The 17,254-nt window shown below is 44.3% G+C and overlaps 1 protein-coding gene across 1 annotated transcript in view; it reads left to right on the plus strand.

Moving 5' to 3' along the window:
• WBSCR17 (Williams-Beuren syndrome chromosome region 17) overlaps positions 1–17,254 on the plus strand; it is a 213,273-nt gene that overhangs the window by 63,253 nt on the left and 132,766 nt on the right. The window contains exon 3 of the mRNA XM_010585914.1: positions 14,979–15,145. Within this exon, the coding sequence (XP_010584216.1) occupies positions 14,979–15,145 (167 nt within the window). The remainder of the gene's footprint in view (positions 1–14,978; positions 15,146–17,254) is intronic.

Below are 17,254 nucleotides of genomic sequence, written 5' to 3' on the forward strand. Positions count from 1 at the left end.
TTCTTGTAAGTTTGGAACATGATGCTTCAGGGAAGACTTCTGTCTGTGAAGTGTGCTATAAAACATTTGCTAATGTAAACCTAAGTATTAAATGCACGCTTTAGCAGAGGATGGGATTAGTATAATTTAAGAACTTGCTTTTGTGCTCTTCTGAATTCTGGTGCTGAAAAATACCTGTGTTATCATAAATACTTCTACTAAACTATACTTAGGAAAATAAATGAACCAAATTAAGCTTTGGATACACTTCTTTTAAGTTGGCTTCCAAAGGAATCAAAGCTTGTGTGTTTGTGCTACCGATTTGCTTCCATGTATTGCAGAGAGCTTTTCTATTGCCACGGGAGCTTTTAAATAGGTTGCATATTCACAGCCAAACCAGGCAGAGGTATGAGTCAAACACTGGTGTCTGACAACATCGGTCCTGAAGTCATTTATTTAGTTTTCCAGCATCCACGGCAGTCTGCGTGTGTTGGCTCGCTTGGCCGGTGGGTTGCTGCCTTGAGCTGCCGATCTGAACATGTGCAGCTCGCTGGGATGGGGTGACCGGGGCAGTGGGTGAGCTTTTCCTGCAGTCAGTGGCTTGGAGGTCCTACACCGAGGATGTCCCAATGACTCTTTTTCTTCATGTGTGAAGTAGCTTGTGTGCATGGGGAGAGATGGGTAAGTGGATGTGCCACTCGTAATTGCTCTGGCTTTTATGTCCTTTAGATCTGTCTGAACCTAATAACTTTATTACAAGAGCCCCTCACAAAAATAAATCCTGTTCTGCACATTTTGTTTTTACAACTTAGTAGATCACTTCTTGTTAGAACTTGCTGAGTAAGTAATGTGCATTTAGAAATGCCCATATATCCCTAAATATTTAAATTGTAATCTATATTTTTGATACTCTAATTCTAAAATATAAAGCATAACACTTCTGAAAAATACTTAATGGAAATAAGGTAGGTGCTTTAAAAAACAAATTTTGTAGGGAAATGTGGGGAGTTTTAGAGCTTTAGTGATCAGAAATAGTTTATGAGAATCTAGTGTTCTGAATCTATAAACGCCAAAGTGTACCAGACAGCATTAGGTCTTTTAAGATGCTTGGATAATAGAAAATGGTTTGCTTTTCCGTTTACGTCATAGGGTAGACACAATTGATTTAATATTGATAATCCCTTTTGCAAGAAGACATGAGCAACTGAATCAGCAAAATACAGACTAAAATAAGCAGTCAATGAATGGAGCATGATTAGGAAGTGGCAATATGAATAGCAGTCTGAACACTTGCTTTCTCTTAAGCTTGTTCATAATCTTTACAAAAGCCAAATGAAGATCAATTCATTTCCTGGTGAAGCTTTATTTTTGTGCGTAGAACATGAATGAAGCTTGTTTGAAATCAATAGCTTTAGTTTGTAGAATTACTTGTCACCAGTTCAGAAGGATATGCAAGGTTTTTCCTTTCCTACTGAGATTTAAAGACAAAAAGCAGTACAGATATGTAAGTAACAGCTGAGAAGCAGTGCGTGTGACTGGATTGAGGAAACTTGAGCAAGCTTGAACCTGCCTGTGTGTGTGCGCACATGCTATGTGTGTAGACAGCAGAAGATTGTAACATGATTTATAATATATTGTATTTCAGCCACAGTCCTTTGCAGCCCAGTAATGAGTAAATCATTCAATCCAATCAGTGCACCATTGATATATAAGAACTCACCTCCCAGGTTTTCAGCTGCATCAATGCAAAGTACGTATTGGTTTTCTGTGGCAAAGCAGAGCGTGCGCTGGGCCAGGAGGGGATCTGTGAATAGCTGCTGGCTGTGGGTGGAAGAGCAAAGCCAAATCTTGGATGTGTATTACTGTGTTAAGTTTGGCTGTGGAGGTGGGAGAAGATTTTCTGTGCAGTTCTGTGTTAGGTCTTGTGAGAAGCGGGTAAAAGTCAGATGGCATTCATAAGACGGGGAGAGGGAAGAAGGCTCCTGAATTTTGCTGCTGTGTGGTTTTCAGGCATACATCCAAACCTCTGGTGTGTATGACAAGTATGTATTGGGAAGATGTAGACCATGTGCCACTATATGTATTTCCATACATGTTTGCTGTTTGTGTTTTTGTCTGCTTACATCAAGTACATCATGGCCACTGCTGCCTAAAAATCCATCTAATAAGGCAGTCTGTATTTACAACCTGAAGTTGCAGTATACATCTTTCTCCTTTGGGGGCTGGTGGTGGTGGCAGGGTGAGAAAGGAGCTGAGATAATGTGTCAGGCTTTAGATACTCCTGTTAGTGTCTCTGTTGCGGCAGAAAAAAAATCTATAGCCTTAAATCATGTTCTCTGGTCTTAAGTAATAGTAAAAGACTTTCTAAAGTGTCTATGCTATAGGTAGCTGTGTTTCTGTTGTCATTTGGATCTCTGCAGATAAAGTCAGGCATTGAATAGGCATAGCAAAAAAGGTCTGATACCCAACTCTCGGGTCATCGCCACCTCATCACTGAAAATTTCAGTACAGTTTTTTTTATTCTTAACCCTGTAGCAATTCAGCTCTTGTATGACTGGCTGTATTGGGTTGGATCCCTCCCTAAACTACTGAGTAGACATGTAAATGATGTTACTGTTTTGCACTGGGGTAAACTGGAATGACCTTTCTCCTTGTATGCTCAGGCTCCGAGTTGGTTAGCTTTGTCTCCTGGTTTTGTCTCTCTTGTATTTTGTTTTGGCAGAGGTGGAGAATGCAACCCGTAACAGTAGAAAAGCCATACAGGGGCAAATTTAACCATAGAATAGCAGTGGTGCTGTGGATCTTCATCTGGGGAATAAATGGAAACCTCTGGAATATTGGAATGAATGCTTCTGGCATATTGGAGTCGGCCTTTCGTGTTTTTTGCATTAGAAAAAAAAAAACCTTGCATGAAAAACTAGAGTACAGGACAGTGTGTCCAGTCATTGCTTTTGAACTCTATCACTACCTGCCTGTGTGGTCTTCAAGTTTCTTAACTTCTCCATGCTTAATGTCCCCTATCATTAAGGGGGCACCAATATTTATAGCCAGTTAATTGCATTCAGTTAACTAGTACCTGAAATTAGAATACGAGTAGAAATGCAAATCAAAAGCAGACCCATCCTCTATTTTTTGACTCTTTTAATATTGTTTGTGACTTGGTGTTTTTGTTTGTTTGTTTGTTCTTTTCCCCCGAATGAAGCAGTACGTATCTCTTGCCAAATGGTGTGTTATCATGACCTCGGTGAGCAGCCTGCGCCATGTGGATGTATGGGTGGGTTGCGGTGGTGCCGGCTCCGTGATGCTTGGGTTGTAGAGCTCTCCTTGTGTGACTTGCACCATGCAGAAATTTGCCAGGCAGGGCTGAGCGACACCCCTCTGCTGAGGCTGATGTAATTCTGGCAGCGGTTAAGTAAACTTACACAGTGATTTCTGTATATAACAGAAAAGGCTTAAAAAGCTCTTCATCTTCCCAGTTCATAAACCCATCATCGGAGTGGATCTGTTATTACAAAGAAGAAGAGCTATCTCTAAAAACCCTTTGTGCCTTTTAAGTTCATCATTTTTATACTAGCTGTTCCAGCAGTGGCATCGTTCCACCCTGTGTTCCAGGTAGCACAGGTGCTGGCCACTTTTCTTATTCATTGCTCTAAGTATGTACCAGGGATGTCAAAATCTTGAGTTCCCGTGAGATCTATTCTAGTAAGACGCTCCTGCAGTAAGGCTATATATCAAGGATTTCATTTTATATTTGGCAGGTAAGGCTTACAGCAGTGACAGTTTTATACCAACCTACCTGAGTAGAGCTGTGAACTTGTTGGTAAAGCTTGCTGGTGTGTTTGCCACCCTGAAGTCACTGGCCTGGGAGGCTCACCCTGGGAGGGTTAAGGGCTCACTTCACTGGACATGTCCATCTGAAAGTTCAGTCTAGGTCTGCCTGTGTTCAAGGGAGAAAAAAGGCTTTTCCACCTATTCAGAAAGATAGTTGCATCAGTCTGTTATACCAGATAGCAATATACTTATACCTCGGATAGAAGGGTTGAATAAATTGTCCTTTGGCAGTGTCAGTGACTCTTCATTGACCTTGAAGGGAGCTTTGACTTCTTCCTTAGACTAGAAGTCTCTTAATTAGCCACATCCAGTATTGTGTCTACATGATTGGCTACATGAGCAGTAGACGCCTCTAATAGAGGATGTCAAAACACACGCTGTTAATTTACAATTTTACATTACTGCCTTTCATCCCATGATCTCTGAGCACTTACAAGCTTGTAATTGTTGAGGATTTGGTTGCCCCTGTGTAGCAGAGTCAGTGTTCCTCTGCTTGATGGCACTGGCTGGCACGGTGCCAGTCCTTCCTCAGTGGAGACACAGGGTCTGCTCAGCAGTTTGGTGATGAAGTCGAGAGCAGACCTTGCATCGCAGCCTGATAGCTCAGGATCTGCACTGCATAGGAGGTCAGGGTGCTTCTCCCTTTGATGCGATGATGCCCGTCTTTGTAAAATGCTATAGACAGCCATTTTCAAAGCCTGTTCATTTGGTCCATGCCTATTTCAACATTATTCAGTGTTCAGTTCTGTTTGGAGGGGACCGTTTTAAAACAAACAGACAAAAAAATGCTCCTAAATTTTCTCCCTGTCAGATGTACTTTGCCTGGAATGACAGATGGACTAACATTCTTGTAGAGCCATTGCAGCAGGACCTGTGGGTTTTGTCCCTGAGCCCATTGACCTCCTGCCACCTTGGGGTTGACCACTTAATTTCTGCATTCCTTCATTTGGAGCAATGGTAATGTTAACTTTGAACAACATCATGTGGTCCTTAAATCATTGATGCCTTAGTTAAGGGGAGAGCAGCCTCTTTCTGAAGACTCTTGACAAACTGAGAGTCCCCAGCTCTGCTGTGGATGTCCATGATGTCCAGATATGTCCAAGTGTGGCCCTGAGGGAGGCATGTCCACCTCCTTACAACATGGTCATGCAGGGCAAAGGCAGTGGGCTGTGTCTAGCCTTACCTTGTCATGATGTATTTTGTCACAGTGGGACTGAGGAGGAGCAGCCAAGGAGCCGGGCAGCTCGATGCAAGAAATAGATACAGTGGACATCATTACTTGCGCTATCCTGAAATGTACGTACCTGGTAATAGGCACCCAATAGGCTGGCTGTGGGATTATAAACCACACTGTGTGTTAACCTGCTCTTGGGACCCTGCTCCACCAAGAGAGTCCTGATGCTGTGTCTCTGTAATGGGGTAAAATTGTTGGTACGTTGTATTTGGGGTGTGCTCTGAAAGTGCAGTTTTTGGACCTAAAGGGTCAGAGCTTCCTAGGCACTGAGAGGTATACTGATAATTCTTTTAGTTGCAAGATAATGTTTGCTGTACCTTGCCTTTATAAGAGCTTAGTGAAACAGTAATCTGTATGATAGTAATTTTGGGGAGAATTCCACTTAATGTGCAGAAATTCTAACCAAATTCTAAGGTCTCTTACGCGCCCTTAGCTGTAATGTTGCAGTTCCATATATCACTGTAGGAAAGGCATTTAAAAATGTCTAAGTTTATTAAGTTGAACTCTCTGTCTGCTGCCGAACCATGTTTTGTAGGAAAATCTACAAAATCCTGTAAAAGAGGTGCCAACATAGTTGAGCACTTTCATGATGCTAACAGTGTTTTTAAGGACAGTAAGTAACAAGAATCATTTATTCTACTAATCGAAAGAATATTTGCCTACTTAAATATTCAAACCCTCAAGCCTTAGTCAAGAATGAAACGTCAGGAAGGGATAAGCTCCTGATAAGCACGTTAGCTGGATTTATTTTGTGTGGTGGCCAGCAAAGAAATGATTAATAACTATATGTCAGGAGCCAGATTGGGGAACTACTGGGTGCTCAGAATTAAAAATAAAAAGTGTGTGTGTGGGGAAATCTAGCCACTGGAGTATGTAGGAGAGAAGGAAATCTTTGAAAACCCATCATCAGGATCTTCTTTTATGAAGAAGTGTGATCTCCGTAATCAGAACCACCAAATTCTTTGTCTGCCCTGTCTTCTTCCACAGGCACGTAGGATCTGGGTTCCCCCATCCATTTTTTGCCACTGTACAACTGGCACAGATTTTCCTATCTATTTCTCTCTGCCCGGTTCATGAGTGTTTATTATGTCTGATCACACAAAAAAGATGGAGAGGGGTCCAGTAGGACCTGCCTTAGTAGCTACAGGAGTAGCTTCATAGGATGTGGGAGCAACATAGAGCCCTAAAGGCTTGGGGCATTCTGCAGACCATGGGTGTTCAACCTTCTTCATGGCGGTTCCTGCTGTTGGCATTTCAAAAGGACATGTAGAAGGGATGTCGCCTTCATGCAGTGTGGGTGAATTGTGTCTTGAACAGCCCTAAAGGGCATTTCTGCAAGGATGAGTAATGGTGTAGTGTCAAAACTAATGATGATGTAGCTATTAAATAGATACACTGGTCATCAATCAGCCTGAGTGCCCGTCAAGGCTAGCACAGAGGGCTTCTGCTCCTGAGACTCTGCCATGTGGCAGCAGAAGCAGCAGGTCCAATACCTGCATGTGGCCGTGAATGTGTTCCCTAACTTAAAAGCGTAACACATTGCTGTATGCTTCCAAAGATTATCTCATCTGATGCTGCCTAATCCTTACCTGTGCCAGACATTAATCAGATCAATTAAATAGTTCCAATGGCTGGACAAAAGCAGCCTACTGTTATTTTGTTGACCTTTTCTCCTGTGTGTATTTTTCATACTTGACATCCATCCAAAGCAGAGTAGAGCCTGGCCATCCTGCTTATAACATGGACGCTATACATAGTGTCCTTCGTATATTGGGTTACAGGGATGGGGAATCTTAGTGGCTTCATGCTGGTGGAAGGACACAAAGCAATGGGTAGGCCAGGGAGGGCTGAACATCAGCAGAGAGAAAGTAAGACGACCTTACTCGAAGGTGATATCAAGGTTTTACAGTAGACTTCTAAGTTCCTGGTCTGCCAGTAATTCACTTTTGGGCAGTTGTGTGTGTTATTCTTCATCACCTCTTCAGCTGTCAAGTAGTGACCGTTCCTGCACTGGTGGAAGTGGGAAGCTTAAAGCCTGCACCACATTTAAGTCTCCAAACAGCATGTGCTACTTTCTTATAACAACAGTTACCTTGCACTGATGTTCAGAATGAGTAGGAGTTGGTCTTATCTAGTGCTGTTCTATAGGGTGGGACTTTGTGTTTTGGGGATTTTCAGCATGCTAGGGCCCTTTCCTGCTGTCCACAGCATATAGGAAGTTTTGCTAGCTCTTCTTGGTTATTGAATGTAAGGAGTCGGTAAAATTCTCCTGTGCTTTGTGGAGCACTAAACAGAGATGCTTTCTTTCCAGTCAAGGACGTTGCATGTGTGGACAAGGTACCTGTGTGCTCTGCTGGCTGTCTCTGAGGTGGTGGTATGGGGCAGGGATATGTGCTACATTGAGGTGAACAAGTTGCAGAGTAACTCTCTGGACTCTGCCTGTGTCTGCCTGCTAGGACGAGCTCTGCTGTTACTGTGACACTGGCTCAGAAGGTATTTTCCTCTGCTGTTCGCAATGATGGTACCTGAGCCTGGCCTGCAGTGGCTGATTTGCCTTCTCTGCCTTTCTGCACTTGCATATATTTATCCTGAAAACAGCATTATCAGCCTGGAGCAGTTGAATAAAGGGAGTGCTGATGCTGTTGCCCATAGCAAGCTGCCCAAGCTTGGAGGTCAGAACTAAGTCCTGCTCTGTGTCCACGTCTGGGAGAGGAGCGTGAGATCTGCTTTTGCAGCTGGCGGTGGTTTCTGAGGAGCCCCTCGGGACCTCTCCTTTTGCTGCTGACTGAGGAAGGTTTTACTGCCAAGGTGAGCAGCTGACCTGCCTTGCTGCTGGTCTGTGCTGGAGCCACGATGCCAGATTTGCTCCTACCAGAGCATCGCATGCCTGTCAGGCTGGCAGGATTGTGTCAGATTGGGGACCTCAGCTACAGCTTATTTGGGAAGGGCTTTAAACCAAGGGGCAGGCAAGTGATGAGGGGCTGGGGGAGGAGTATCCTTCCTCTTACTATATTGTAAGACCCCACACAGATATAACTGCACTGCCTTTGGCTTTCCCTCAATCTTTGTTGTTCTTCAGTTGCTGGTTAGATGTATATTTAGAAATAAAAATGTAGCTTGGGGGAAGATGATTGTCCTCTCCCCAGGCTCTGATGTGGCTTCTGCTCTCTGGCTTAGGCACTGTGGTCTTGCCCAGGACCCCTACATGTTGCTGCTTCCCTTGTGCTGTAGGGCATGTTTGAGTGCTTCCTTTTATGAGAAGGTTTGGTTTTTCATTGGCATTTCTTGAACTTTCTGTTTGCCTTCACTTGCCATTTTGCTGGCATCCCAGACGGTAAGGAACTGAGTTGAGTGCAGAGTTGGAAATGACCTTTGCAGAAGGGTTTGTGCTGGTGGGGCTGCGGTGATCAGATTTGGGGCATTCATCTGCAGACCGAAGGGCAAATGGCCAAATCTGCAAGGAGAACCTCTGCTTATGCTCCAAATTGTGCCTTGGGTAGTGTTGAGGTGGCATCAGCCTGGAGGAAAACGGCTCGTGGCAAAACGTTGTGTCTCTTTGGTTCCATACAATGCAAAAATATATCTCAGAACAGATGGTGAGACTGTTTCACCCGAGTGTTTTAAGGCACAGCGGGTGTGAGGTTAGATTTTTCTCTACCTTTTTAAAACTGTTACTTAAAAACAACGTCAGTGGTCTGAGTCTGCAGCAGCAGATATTTTTCCTTCAGCAGTGTTTTTCTAATACCTCTTTACCACCTGATACTCATCTCAGTTTGTCTCTCTCTGGACCTTGACAGACAGCCTCTGTGTGTTGTTGCACCCCCATCCCTCAGTTGCAGAGATGGCTCCAAAGGGCTTCAGGCTGGGGAATTGGCATTAGGAATGATTTATTAGAAATAGATCATTAGGAAAATCAGGTTACTGATGGTTCATGTTCAGATAGCCTGTTGAAGCCTGGTTTTTAATCTAGATCCAAGTATTGCCTTTAAAATATTGGATGTATTTGAAAACCAGGGTACATCTGACCAAAGCAGGCTTTTCAAATTTATGGAGTTCTGCCTCCTCACTGGAAGAAGGGACAGCTGTACTTTCTGCTTAATGGTATTTAATCTCCACTTACAACTTTGGTAGGCATATTTTTGTTGGAACTGGGGGGAAAAGAGGCAGTCCAAAAGGCACAAATAAGGAAGAAGGTGACAGTCTTGAAGATTTGAGGTTCTGTGCAAAATAGATGCGTGTGCTGTCAGGAGTGGATGGCCTGAGTGAGGCACATCGCAGAAGGTAGAAGATGATTTCTAGAGCCGGTGATGAGTATAATCTTTAATGCAGCATCTGGGGTTAGCGATTACTTGATCTCACAGTATTAGCAGTATTTCTACTTTGTGATCTGGGGAGAAAAGCAAGCTGCAGGTCTGTCTGTCCAGCTCCTCTCTGGACTAATATCTGAATGCTGTTGCTTACTTTTTCCGGAGTATAAGATAATGATCCTGTTGTCCCAGGTTATGGACTTTGAAAGAATATAATGCATTATTGTCTCTTTCATTAAATTGGTGGGTTTTGGGTTTGGTTTTGGGTTTTTTTCTTTGTTTGGTTTTTGGTTTTTTTGTGGTGAAAGGTGCTACCGGACAGTACCTGTCATCTGTAGGAGAAGATGCACTGTACACAGTTTGTCAAGTCACACCATGAGCATAAAAGTCCATCATCGGCTCTGTGCAAGCACGGTTTGATCTGTAGCTGTAGGATCAGACAAGTGGGTGCCTGTTTTGTCCTGGAACAGTCCATGTTCCAGGCTGTTCATAAGCTGCACTGATTAGTGCTGATAAATGGCTTGTATATGGGGGTAGCGAAGGTGTAGAAACTGTCTGAGTTCGGCTCTCAGTTGCTTGATACTGGACAGTGTGATTCTAGGTGGTTGATGGAAATGGCTTTGTGCCCCAGAAGACAGTTGATATGTATTAATCGAGTAATAGAGTGGCTCATGTTAAAGCACTGAGCAGGAAGAAGTGTTCTGTAAATGTTACTTGCCATTTTGTGGCCTCTTTGTGTTCTAGGAGTGCTTGCTGTGATTCCAGGTTATTTTTCTGCTATGGGATCATGAAGCAGTAAATGATATGATATCCCTTTTCTGTTACTGAGACAGCCAATAAACATCCTAATCTCACTTGCTGCACTGAAGAGTAGATTTACAGCTGTGTGGTGAGCATAAAACAAATGATCAGAGGATTCAAAGGCAGACTCCTGCAGCAGACAAACATACGTAGTAGCAAAACTTGGGTGTTTTTTTGTGTGTGTGTCTTGAAATTGGCTGACTTGATTAATATGACCTGATGTATGCCAAGCTGTTCGGCATAAACTCAACCATATTTCCCCTTCCCCCCTCTCCCCTTCTCATCCTTCATTTGTTTCTGAATGGCTTCTTACATAAAGCAGTAACTGCAGAGAATTTGCAGTAAAAAATGTCCTCCGTAAATACATTTTATTTCATGTGGTTTTTTGCATGTTCTCCTGAGCAAGTTGGGCTTCATGTAGAATAAAGATCTTGGACCCGAGAAAGGTGTCAGCGTCCACAGTCCAGTAGTGCCGTGGCCTCTGTGTCCGTCCGCCTCCCTGGTTCCTTTGCGGGGCGGGTGGGGAGGACACTGGGAGTTGGTCCATGGACGTGCCAGGCAAAGGTTTATGCTGGGTCTGGTGTCTGTTGTCGGTCTGTCAATCTGTTTCTGGAGTGAAAAAAAGATGTGTCTGAGCCTTGGACCAAGGATGGAGTAAACCCCCTTTTTCCCCTGTTTAAGGACAAGTGACACTTCTCAATGAGAGCTCAGTGAGGTCCTTAAATTAAACCCAATGCCATACATTAGGAGGTTTTCAGCCTCTCAAAACTTAGAGAGTTTTGTGAGCATGGTTTAATAGGATGTAGTAGCATGATTTAATGGGACATAAAATGCCTCTTACTCTGATATCCCATTGATCTAAATGAGAGACAAAACTACAAGGGATCTGTTTCTTTTTGCTATTGATTCACAATATTTTGATATAAATCCTGCAAGCAGGTGCCAGCCTACCTTTAACTGAAGAGAGCAGGATTTAGTGGGGAAAATGTCACTGTGTAACCTGCACTAATTAGTTTACGGGTGTTGGCAAGTAACTAGTGTTCTGTGCTGTACCAGTCGAGTATTTCTCATCTAGCAAAGAGGAGGTTGTGAGGGATCAACTGCAGCGTGCTTCAGTTTTCTCCAGTCAGAAGTGTTTTCAGATGTAGAAGACCAGGTATTGCCCTTTTGTGAACTGGCACAGTGCCTCTGCTGTGCAGCTCTGCCTTGTGTCTGTGTGCAGATGTGTACTTGGCTGATGAGCACCTGATACATGGGGGAAAAAGTTACCAAAATGGCTTTTTGGTAATGATGGAAAACTAAAAGTGGACAAATTTAGGTTGAAAATGAGGTGCTGGTCTTTAACCCTATGTGTAACTCATCACTGACACCAACAGGAATGTATTGTCGTGGTCTCTCCATTGCATTTCATTTAAATTTAAAAGTTTTCAAATGGATGGAGTGTTCCCTTGGAAATCCAACTTACTGGACAGAGACTTGCTTGTGGGCAGACCAGATACAGTGTGAGCTGAGCGTTAGAAATAAAACCTGAGAGTCTCCTCCTAGAAGATGTGAGGAGCTGCGAAGGTTTTCCAGCCTACGTAAGAAATGGATTTGCTTTGGTGTTAATTCAGGTTCTAGAAAAGCTTGGCAAAAATCTCAGAATAACAGGTTTATTCCTAGAGCTTCTTGTCTCCCATGTGCTGCTTAGCCTTGAGCTTCCCTGAGAACTTTCTTGAATATCACATTTATCTCATTAATTGCTAATCCCTGAAGAGACCAGCCCATGGTCTGGGCTGACGACTACAGCTGTGCTAGAATCTGGTTCTGGCCCTGTGCACCCCCTTTTGGATAATTAGTAGGACTTGAATCCTGAATTTAGAGGTATTTTGGCCTGGGATCTGAATTTTGAAGGTACTGTCTGGCAAGCAGCCAAATGCTTTCTTGCCTGATGGTGATAACTCTGGGCAGAGGGGGAAGATGTGTCTCAGGCGTGGTTTGATAGCCTGTGCACTGCTTGGGTCTAGTCCCTGAACCCCTTGTCATTCCTCCTGCTGGGACATGGGGTTGGTGCTGGCTTTTCTGTGCCATTCCTCTCGGTTGTGCTTGAAACACTGAAGACAGGAGAAATTTCGTATCGCGTATCTTCCCACCTTATGCAGAAAACGCAGCCCCTCAGGGTTGAAAAGGTGTTATGCTTTAGGGTATTGGGCAGGGGGTGTGTGGAGAAGGAGGTTAGAGCTGTAAGTTGGAGCGATGGGCAGCCCACCAGCCTCACCTGCCCGCTGCCGGCAGGAGCCAGCAGGGTCCTGACCTGCTGACCTACTGCAAGACAGTAAATCCTCCCCTAAACTGCTGCCTCAAATGTTTCTAGGAGTATAACAGTCAGACCTCTGTGCCTCTGCCTGTAAATGGTCTGAACGATAAGGCTGAACCACACAGTCCAGATCAGTCCCTTTTCTATTTAAAAAGCTTAGAAGAAAAAACCCCAACAAACCACGAACCAACCAAAACCCCACCACTTCCCATCTCACGTACTCGTTACTCCTGCTGGTTTTAGCAAGTTCTTCACTGGCCCTTCTAATTATGTTTGAGCACAAGGGTTTTTTTTGGGTTTTTTTTTTTCCTTTTTTTTTTTCTTTTTTTTTTTTTTCCTCCCCTCCCTGGCCCAAGGAGTGCCCAGAAGCCCCGGGTGTTTCCCTGCAGCATGCATGAATAGCAGGTGGCTGTGGGCAGAGAGCATTGCTCGACCCACCTGCTTTTTACACCAGCAACTGAAGAGAGCCTGTGTGAGGAAGACTGACAAACTTGATGTTAATTTGGTTTTAAATTGCTGCCTTCCCCACTCAGTGGTTGCAACCAAAGCCACCGGCGAGCACAGTGTTTATGCAAAGCCTTTGCCTCCCCCCCGCCTGCCTTTGGAGAATTGCAGCTTTGTGCATATGAACAATGCGGGTATTTCACATGCCCATTCCTTCCCCGGACTTATCTCCTCTCGCTGTATCTTTGTTCGCCTGTCCGTGGCAAAGCAATCGGGGAAGGAGAACTGTGATAAGAGTGGTGCAGGGTGAATGCAAATGAGCAGGAGATGAACCTCAAAGGGCTTGGTTTGGATTTTCCTCCAAACCTCTTTGATCACAAACTGAGCTCTTTATCTCCCCGAAGCGTGCCCTGGGGGAAGGCTGCCCGGAGGTGTGCAGTGATTAAAAGGAAATACTCTGGCTCCTGTGCCCACCTTCTCTTCAGCTTGGCAGGTATCGACATATATCAAAAGCAGATTTTTAATCTCGGAGTCAGTTTAGTTTGACTCTTGTGGCAGGATCGCAGGGTCAATTGTCACTTTACCCCAGCATGACTGTTCGTTCATTTTAAAGAGAGATCTTCCCTTTGGAAGACCTTTTTCAGCATTTGCTATGTTCCTTTTTGTAGAGAGCTTGGCTTGCTCTCGGGTAGGCAATAGTTAAATCAAGAAATACAACCTTGTTTTTATCCAGCATACTTGTTTAACTAAAGAAGATTCATAAAGAACTGTGTTTCTGTGAAAATCTTTGTCTCCCAAGTCTCATTTTGGAGTCTGAAGAATGCCTGCTGTTGCCTAAGAAACACCCAGTACAATTAAGTACAGAGTCATTGTTGGGGAGTCAATGAGCTTGAAGCCACACTGGGATGTCGTTTCTGCTTTAGGTCTTTCTTTGCTTATCTGGGCAGGATTTACTTGGTAAACGCTCATTGTAATTCTGCGAACACTGCTAATGTTGCATGTCTAATCTGTCATGAATGCGGAGAGGGAGCAGGGAGGCTCGTTTTCTTCTTCACTCGCACATATTTATTGTAGGGAAAGCCGGAGAGTTTGGTGAAATTGTTTGAAGTAGTTAAAGATCACCTGTTTGCTTTCTGCAAGTACTTTTATTAAGATTAGGTTTCTGGTTAGGATAAAGTGTGGCCTTAAAACATCATCTGTATCTCATTGGGAATGATCTGTGCTCCCTGGAGAGCTGTGGAAGACCTCTTCCACTTACAGCTACCAGAGCTCTGCTCCATGGGTGTCCTTGGTCTTGAGGTCTGGTGTATTGATGTAACATGAACCTGCTGCTTGCCAGGGATGGAGCTGGCTGGTAGGTGACCCGGGAGCTCCTTCCACTTCTGTCCCGCTCTGATGCACAGACACGTGTCTAAGCAGCTACCCAGCCACAAAACCAGCTCGACTTAAGCAATTACTCCTGAAACTCAGACAGATGATCACAAGTTTTGTTTTTAACCTATGCTGGCTGTGAAGTACAAAGACACCATGCTCTGCTGGGGCACTTCAGAGGCAGGAATGCATTCAGAAGTATCTGCAGAGAGAGCTAAAACATTTATTAAGACTATTTAACCAAGGGTCATTTCGTATTCATTTTGTTCCAAAGCAAATGGGAAGAAAATTCACAAGTGGCGTTTAAGATCAAAGCTAATTTCTGAGCACCTATTAATCTTAAAACAGAATAGCAATGTGGAGTTTTATGTTAAATGGTAAAAGCCATTTTCTCTCTTCTGGAGGCTGCTTTTTCCTACATGCCCACAGACATACATACACAGACGCACAAATACAACCTCAGTTAAGTGAACTCTGGATTTGCACCCTGCCATTGGTGCTCTCTGAGCCTGGAGGACACTCTCTGTCACTGCAATCTCATCCTAGACGGCACTGCTGAAATAAGGCACAGGCAGCTGTAATACGTGGCTGTGCAAAGCTGTGAGATGTCAGCCATCATCTTGCACTGCATATTAAATGTGTGCCTGACTCTAAGTGCTGCACTGTGTGCTCTGCTAACCCCCCTCTCTCTCTCTCTCTGCCCTTCGTGCTACAGGTGCAAAGAGCTGAAATACAGCAAGGACTTACCCCAGATCTCCATCATCTTCATCTTTGTGAACGAAGCACTCTCCGTTATCCTGCGATCAGTGCACAGTGCTGTTAATCATACGCCAGCTCACCTGCTGAAGGAGATTATCCTTGTGGATGACAACAGCGATGAAGGTTAGCAGTGCTGGGATCTCAGATCTCCAAAACACCAGGAGGGTGTTTAATTTCTTAAAAACTCGTGGAGAAGTCATGCTTCTTTGGGAGCGGTGACACTGCTAGGAGGCACATGGTGTGAGGTGGCGGGTGTGCTGGCTGGCACACTAGCTTTGTCTACCTCCTGTAGCAAAAAAGGAACAGGATCAAACCAAAGTTAAAATCTGAGATAATTATTGATTGAAAGTGTAGTGGAAAGCTAGAAGGCCAAAGAAAACCAGAAAGCCATCTTAACTTTCTCTTCACAGTAGCATTCAGAAGTTCTGGTTTCAGATATACCTTGTTTCTAATAACACCACTTTGGTTGTTGCAGAGATGCACCTTTAAATACTTACCACAGGGTTGAGGGACAAGAGCCTGGAGCCTAGTGAGCTAACCTGCTTTGGCCTCTTGTAGCGGTGTTAAATGAGATGTTTTCTCTGCGCGTGCCTCAGTTTCCCTATCTGTACAAATATGTCCCAGGCTAGGACTCTGTAGAGGCTCTCTTTCCTCTTATATTATGATTTTGATATGAGAAGTGTAAGTAAAGAGGAAGAAGAGGAAACAAACGCACATGACCTGCTCAAGTCAGGCCACCACAAAACACGGAGGGGCATGTTAGGTTTCCCACATTACACACATGTTGTTTGGTTCAACCTGCTCTCACTCACTGTTGCAGTACCTTCCCTTCTGGCTTTTGATAATGCAAAGCTGCAGGAGGTGGTTTCATGTGGAAGCATTTTCAGACTCAGATTCGTCCAACATTTTTTTTTCCTCATATACGGTTGGATAATGTCATTAGGGTAGTTAAAATCTTCATGAAGAACAGCAAATAGTTAAGTTATTTTGACTACTGCCTTCTTTATTTGTACTGTGTGCTTTTAATATTATTTTAAAAAATAATAGACATGGGCTGTGGATGCTGTGATCAGAAGGGAAGAACAGGGAGGGTGCAGGACGTGGAGAGCTCATTTCCAGAGGGAGCCTGAGAGGTTGCTCGTCTGTCTGCAATGAGATGAGATGGTATACAGCAAGCTATTCAAGCCTGTAAAAATAGGCACTCAAATACCACAGTAATGAGCACCATAGAAAGCTGATGAATTATAATTACCAGTAAAAGAAACAGGAGGGCAGCTCCTCAGCTGATGGAAATCACAGCAGCTCTACTGCAAAAGCTCGGATGATGTGCACCAGCGAAGCTGTGGGATTTTGGAGCTGAAACTATTTGGCTAGTGAAGAGAAAGTGCAGGTGATCTGTCGCTGTGGTATTTAGCATTGCCCAGTACTATGAGATGCTGCTTTTCCAAATTTTACCATATCAATGGGGTGAAGAGAAGAACACTCTTTTAAAGAGAATCCATTGGTAATAATTATTGAGCTTCTCTACCCGTTGCCATGCACAAAGAAATATGTTTCTAAACAGCCTCCACCCATCATTCAGTATGCAGCACTGAGGCTAATACTGAGTCAAGTACTCTGGAGACATTATTGAAAGGCACAGGACAATGAAAAGAATCGTTTCACAAAGCATCGCTCCCCCCGCAATAAGCTGAGACTGCAGCTGGCGGTGAGGATAAAGACTGAAATCTCTTTATCCGCTGCTGAGATTGCAAGGCACCGTCTTCTGTGGTCTTCTGTGGTGGTTTGCTGTGAGGGCTGGGCTGGTGCTGTTGGGGTCTGGTGATGGGGCTGGATGGCAACAGGGTGTTGACAGGGTGGTAAGATGGGTAGCCAAAGCTTGTAGTATGTTCAGGCACTTCCAGCTCTGGGATTTCCTCTTTGTTCCTGTTTCTGCAGGCTAACCAAGCTGCCTGGGTTGTGTCAGAGGGCCTTATGGCACCCACCTAGCCAGGGAGGGAGATGACCCAAATTGAGGGACAAATTTGTAGATCATGTGCAGGAGGTGGGAAAATCCAAACCTGCTTGCCCACCTAGGCAACGTGCGCTCTGCATCCCACCAAGAGGATGCATTGATTGCTTCGGGATCGTGAGCGGCCAGGGTCATGCTGAGGGTTGTACAACACCTGAACACCAAGGTGGCTCTGTCCTCCAAAATCTCGTGATGGAAGTATACAAGGAGAGTGAGTGTAG

The sequence above is a fragment of the Haliaeetus leucocephalus genome, unplaced genomic scaffold (assembly GCF_000737465.1).
Source record: "Haliaeetus leucocephalus isolate CR32 unplaced genomic scaffold, Haliaeetus_leucocephalus-4.0 Scaffold136, whole genome shotgun sequence".
In the NCBI taxonomy this organism is placed as follows: Eukaryota; Metazoa; Chordata; class Aves; order Accipitriformes; family Accipitridae; genus Haliaeetus; species Haliaeetus leucocephalus.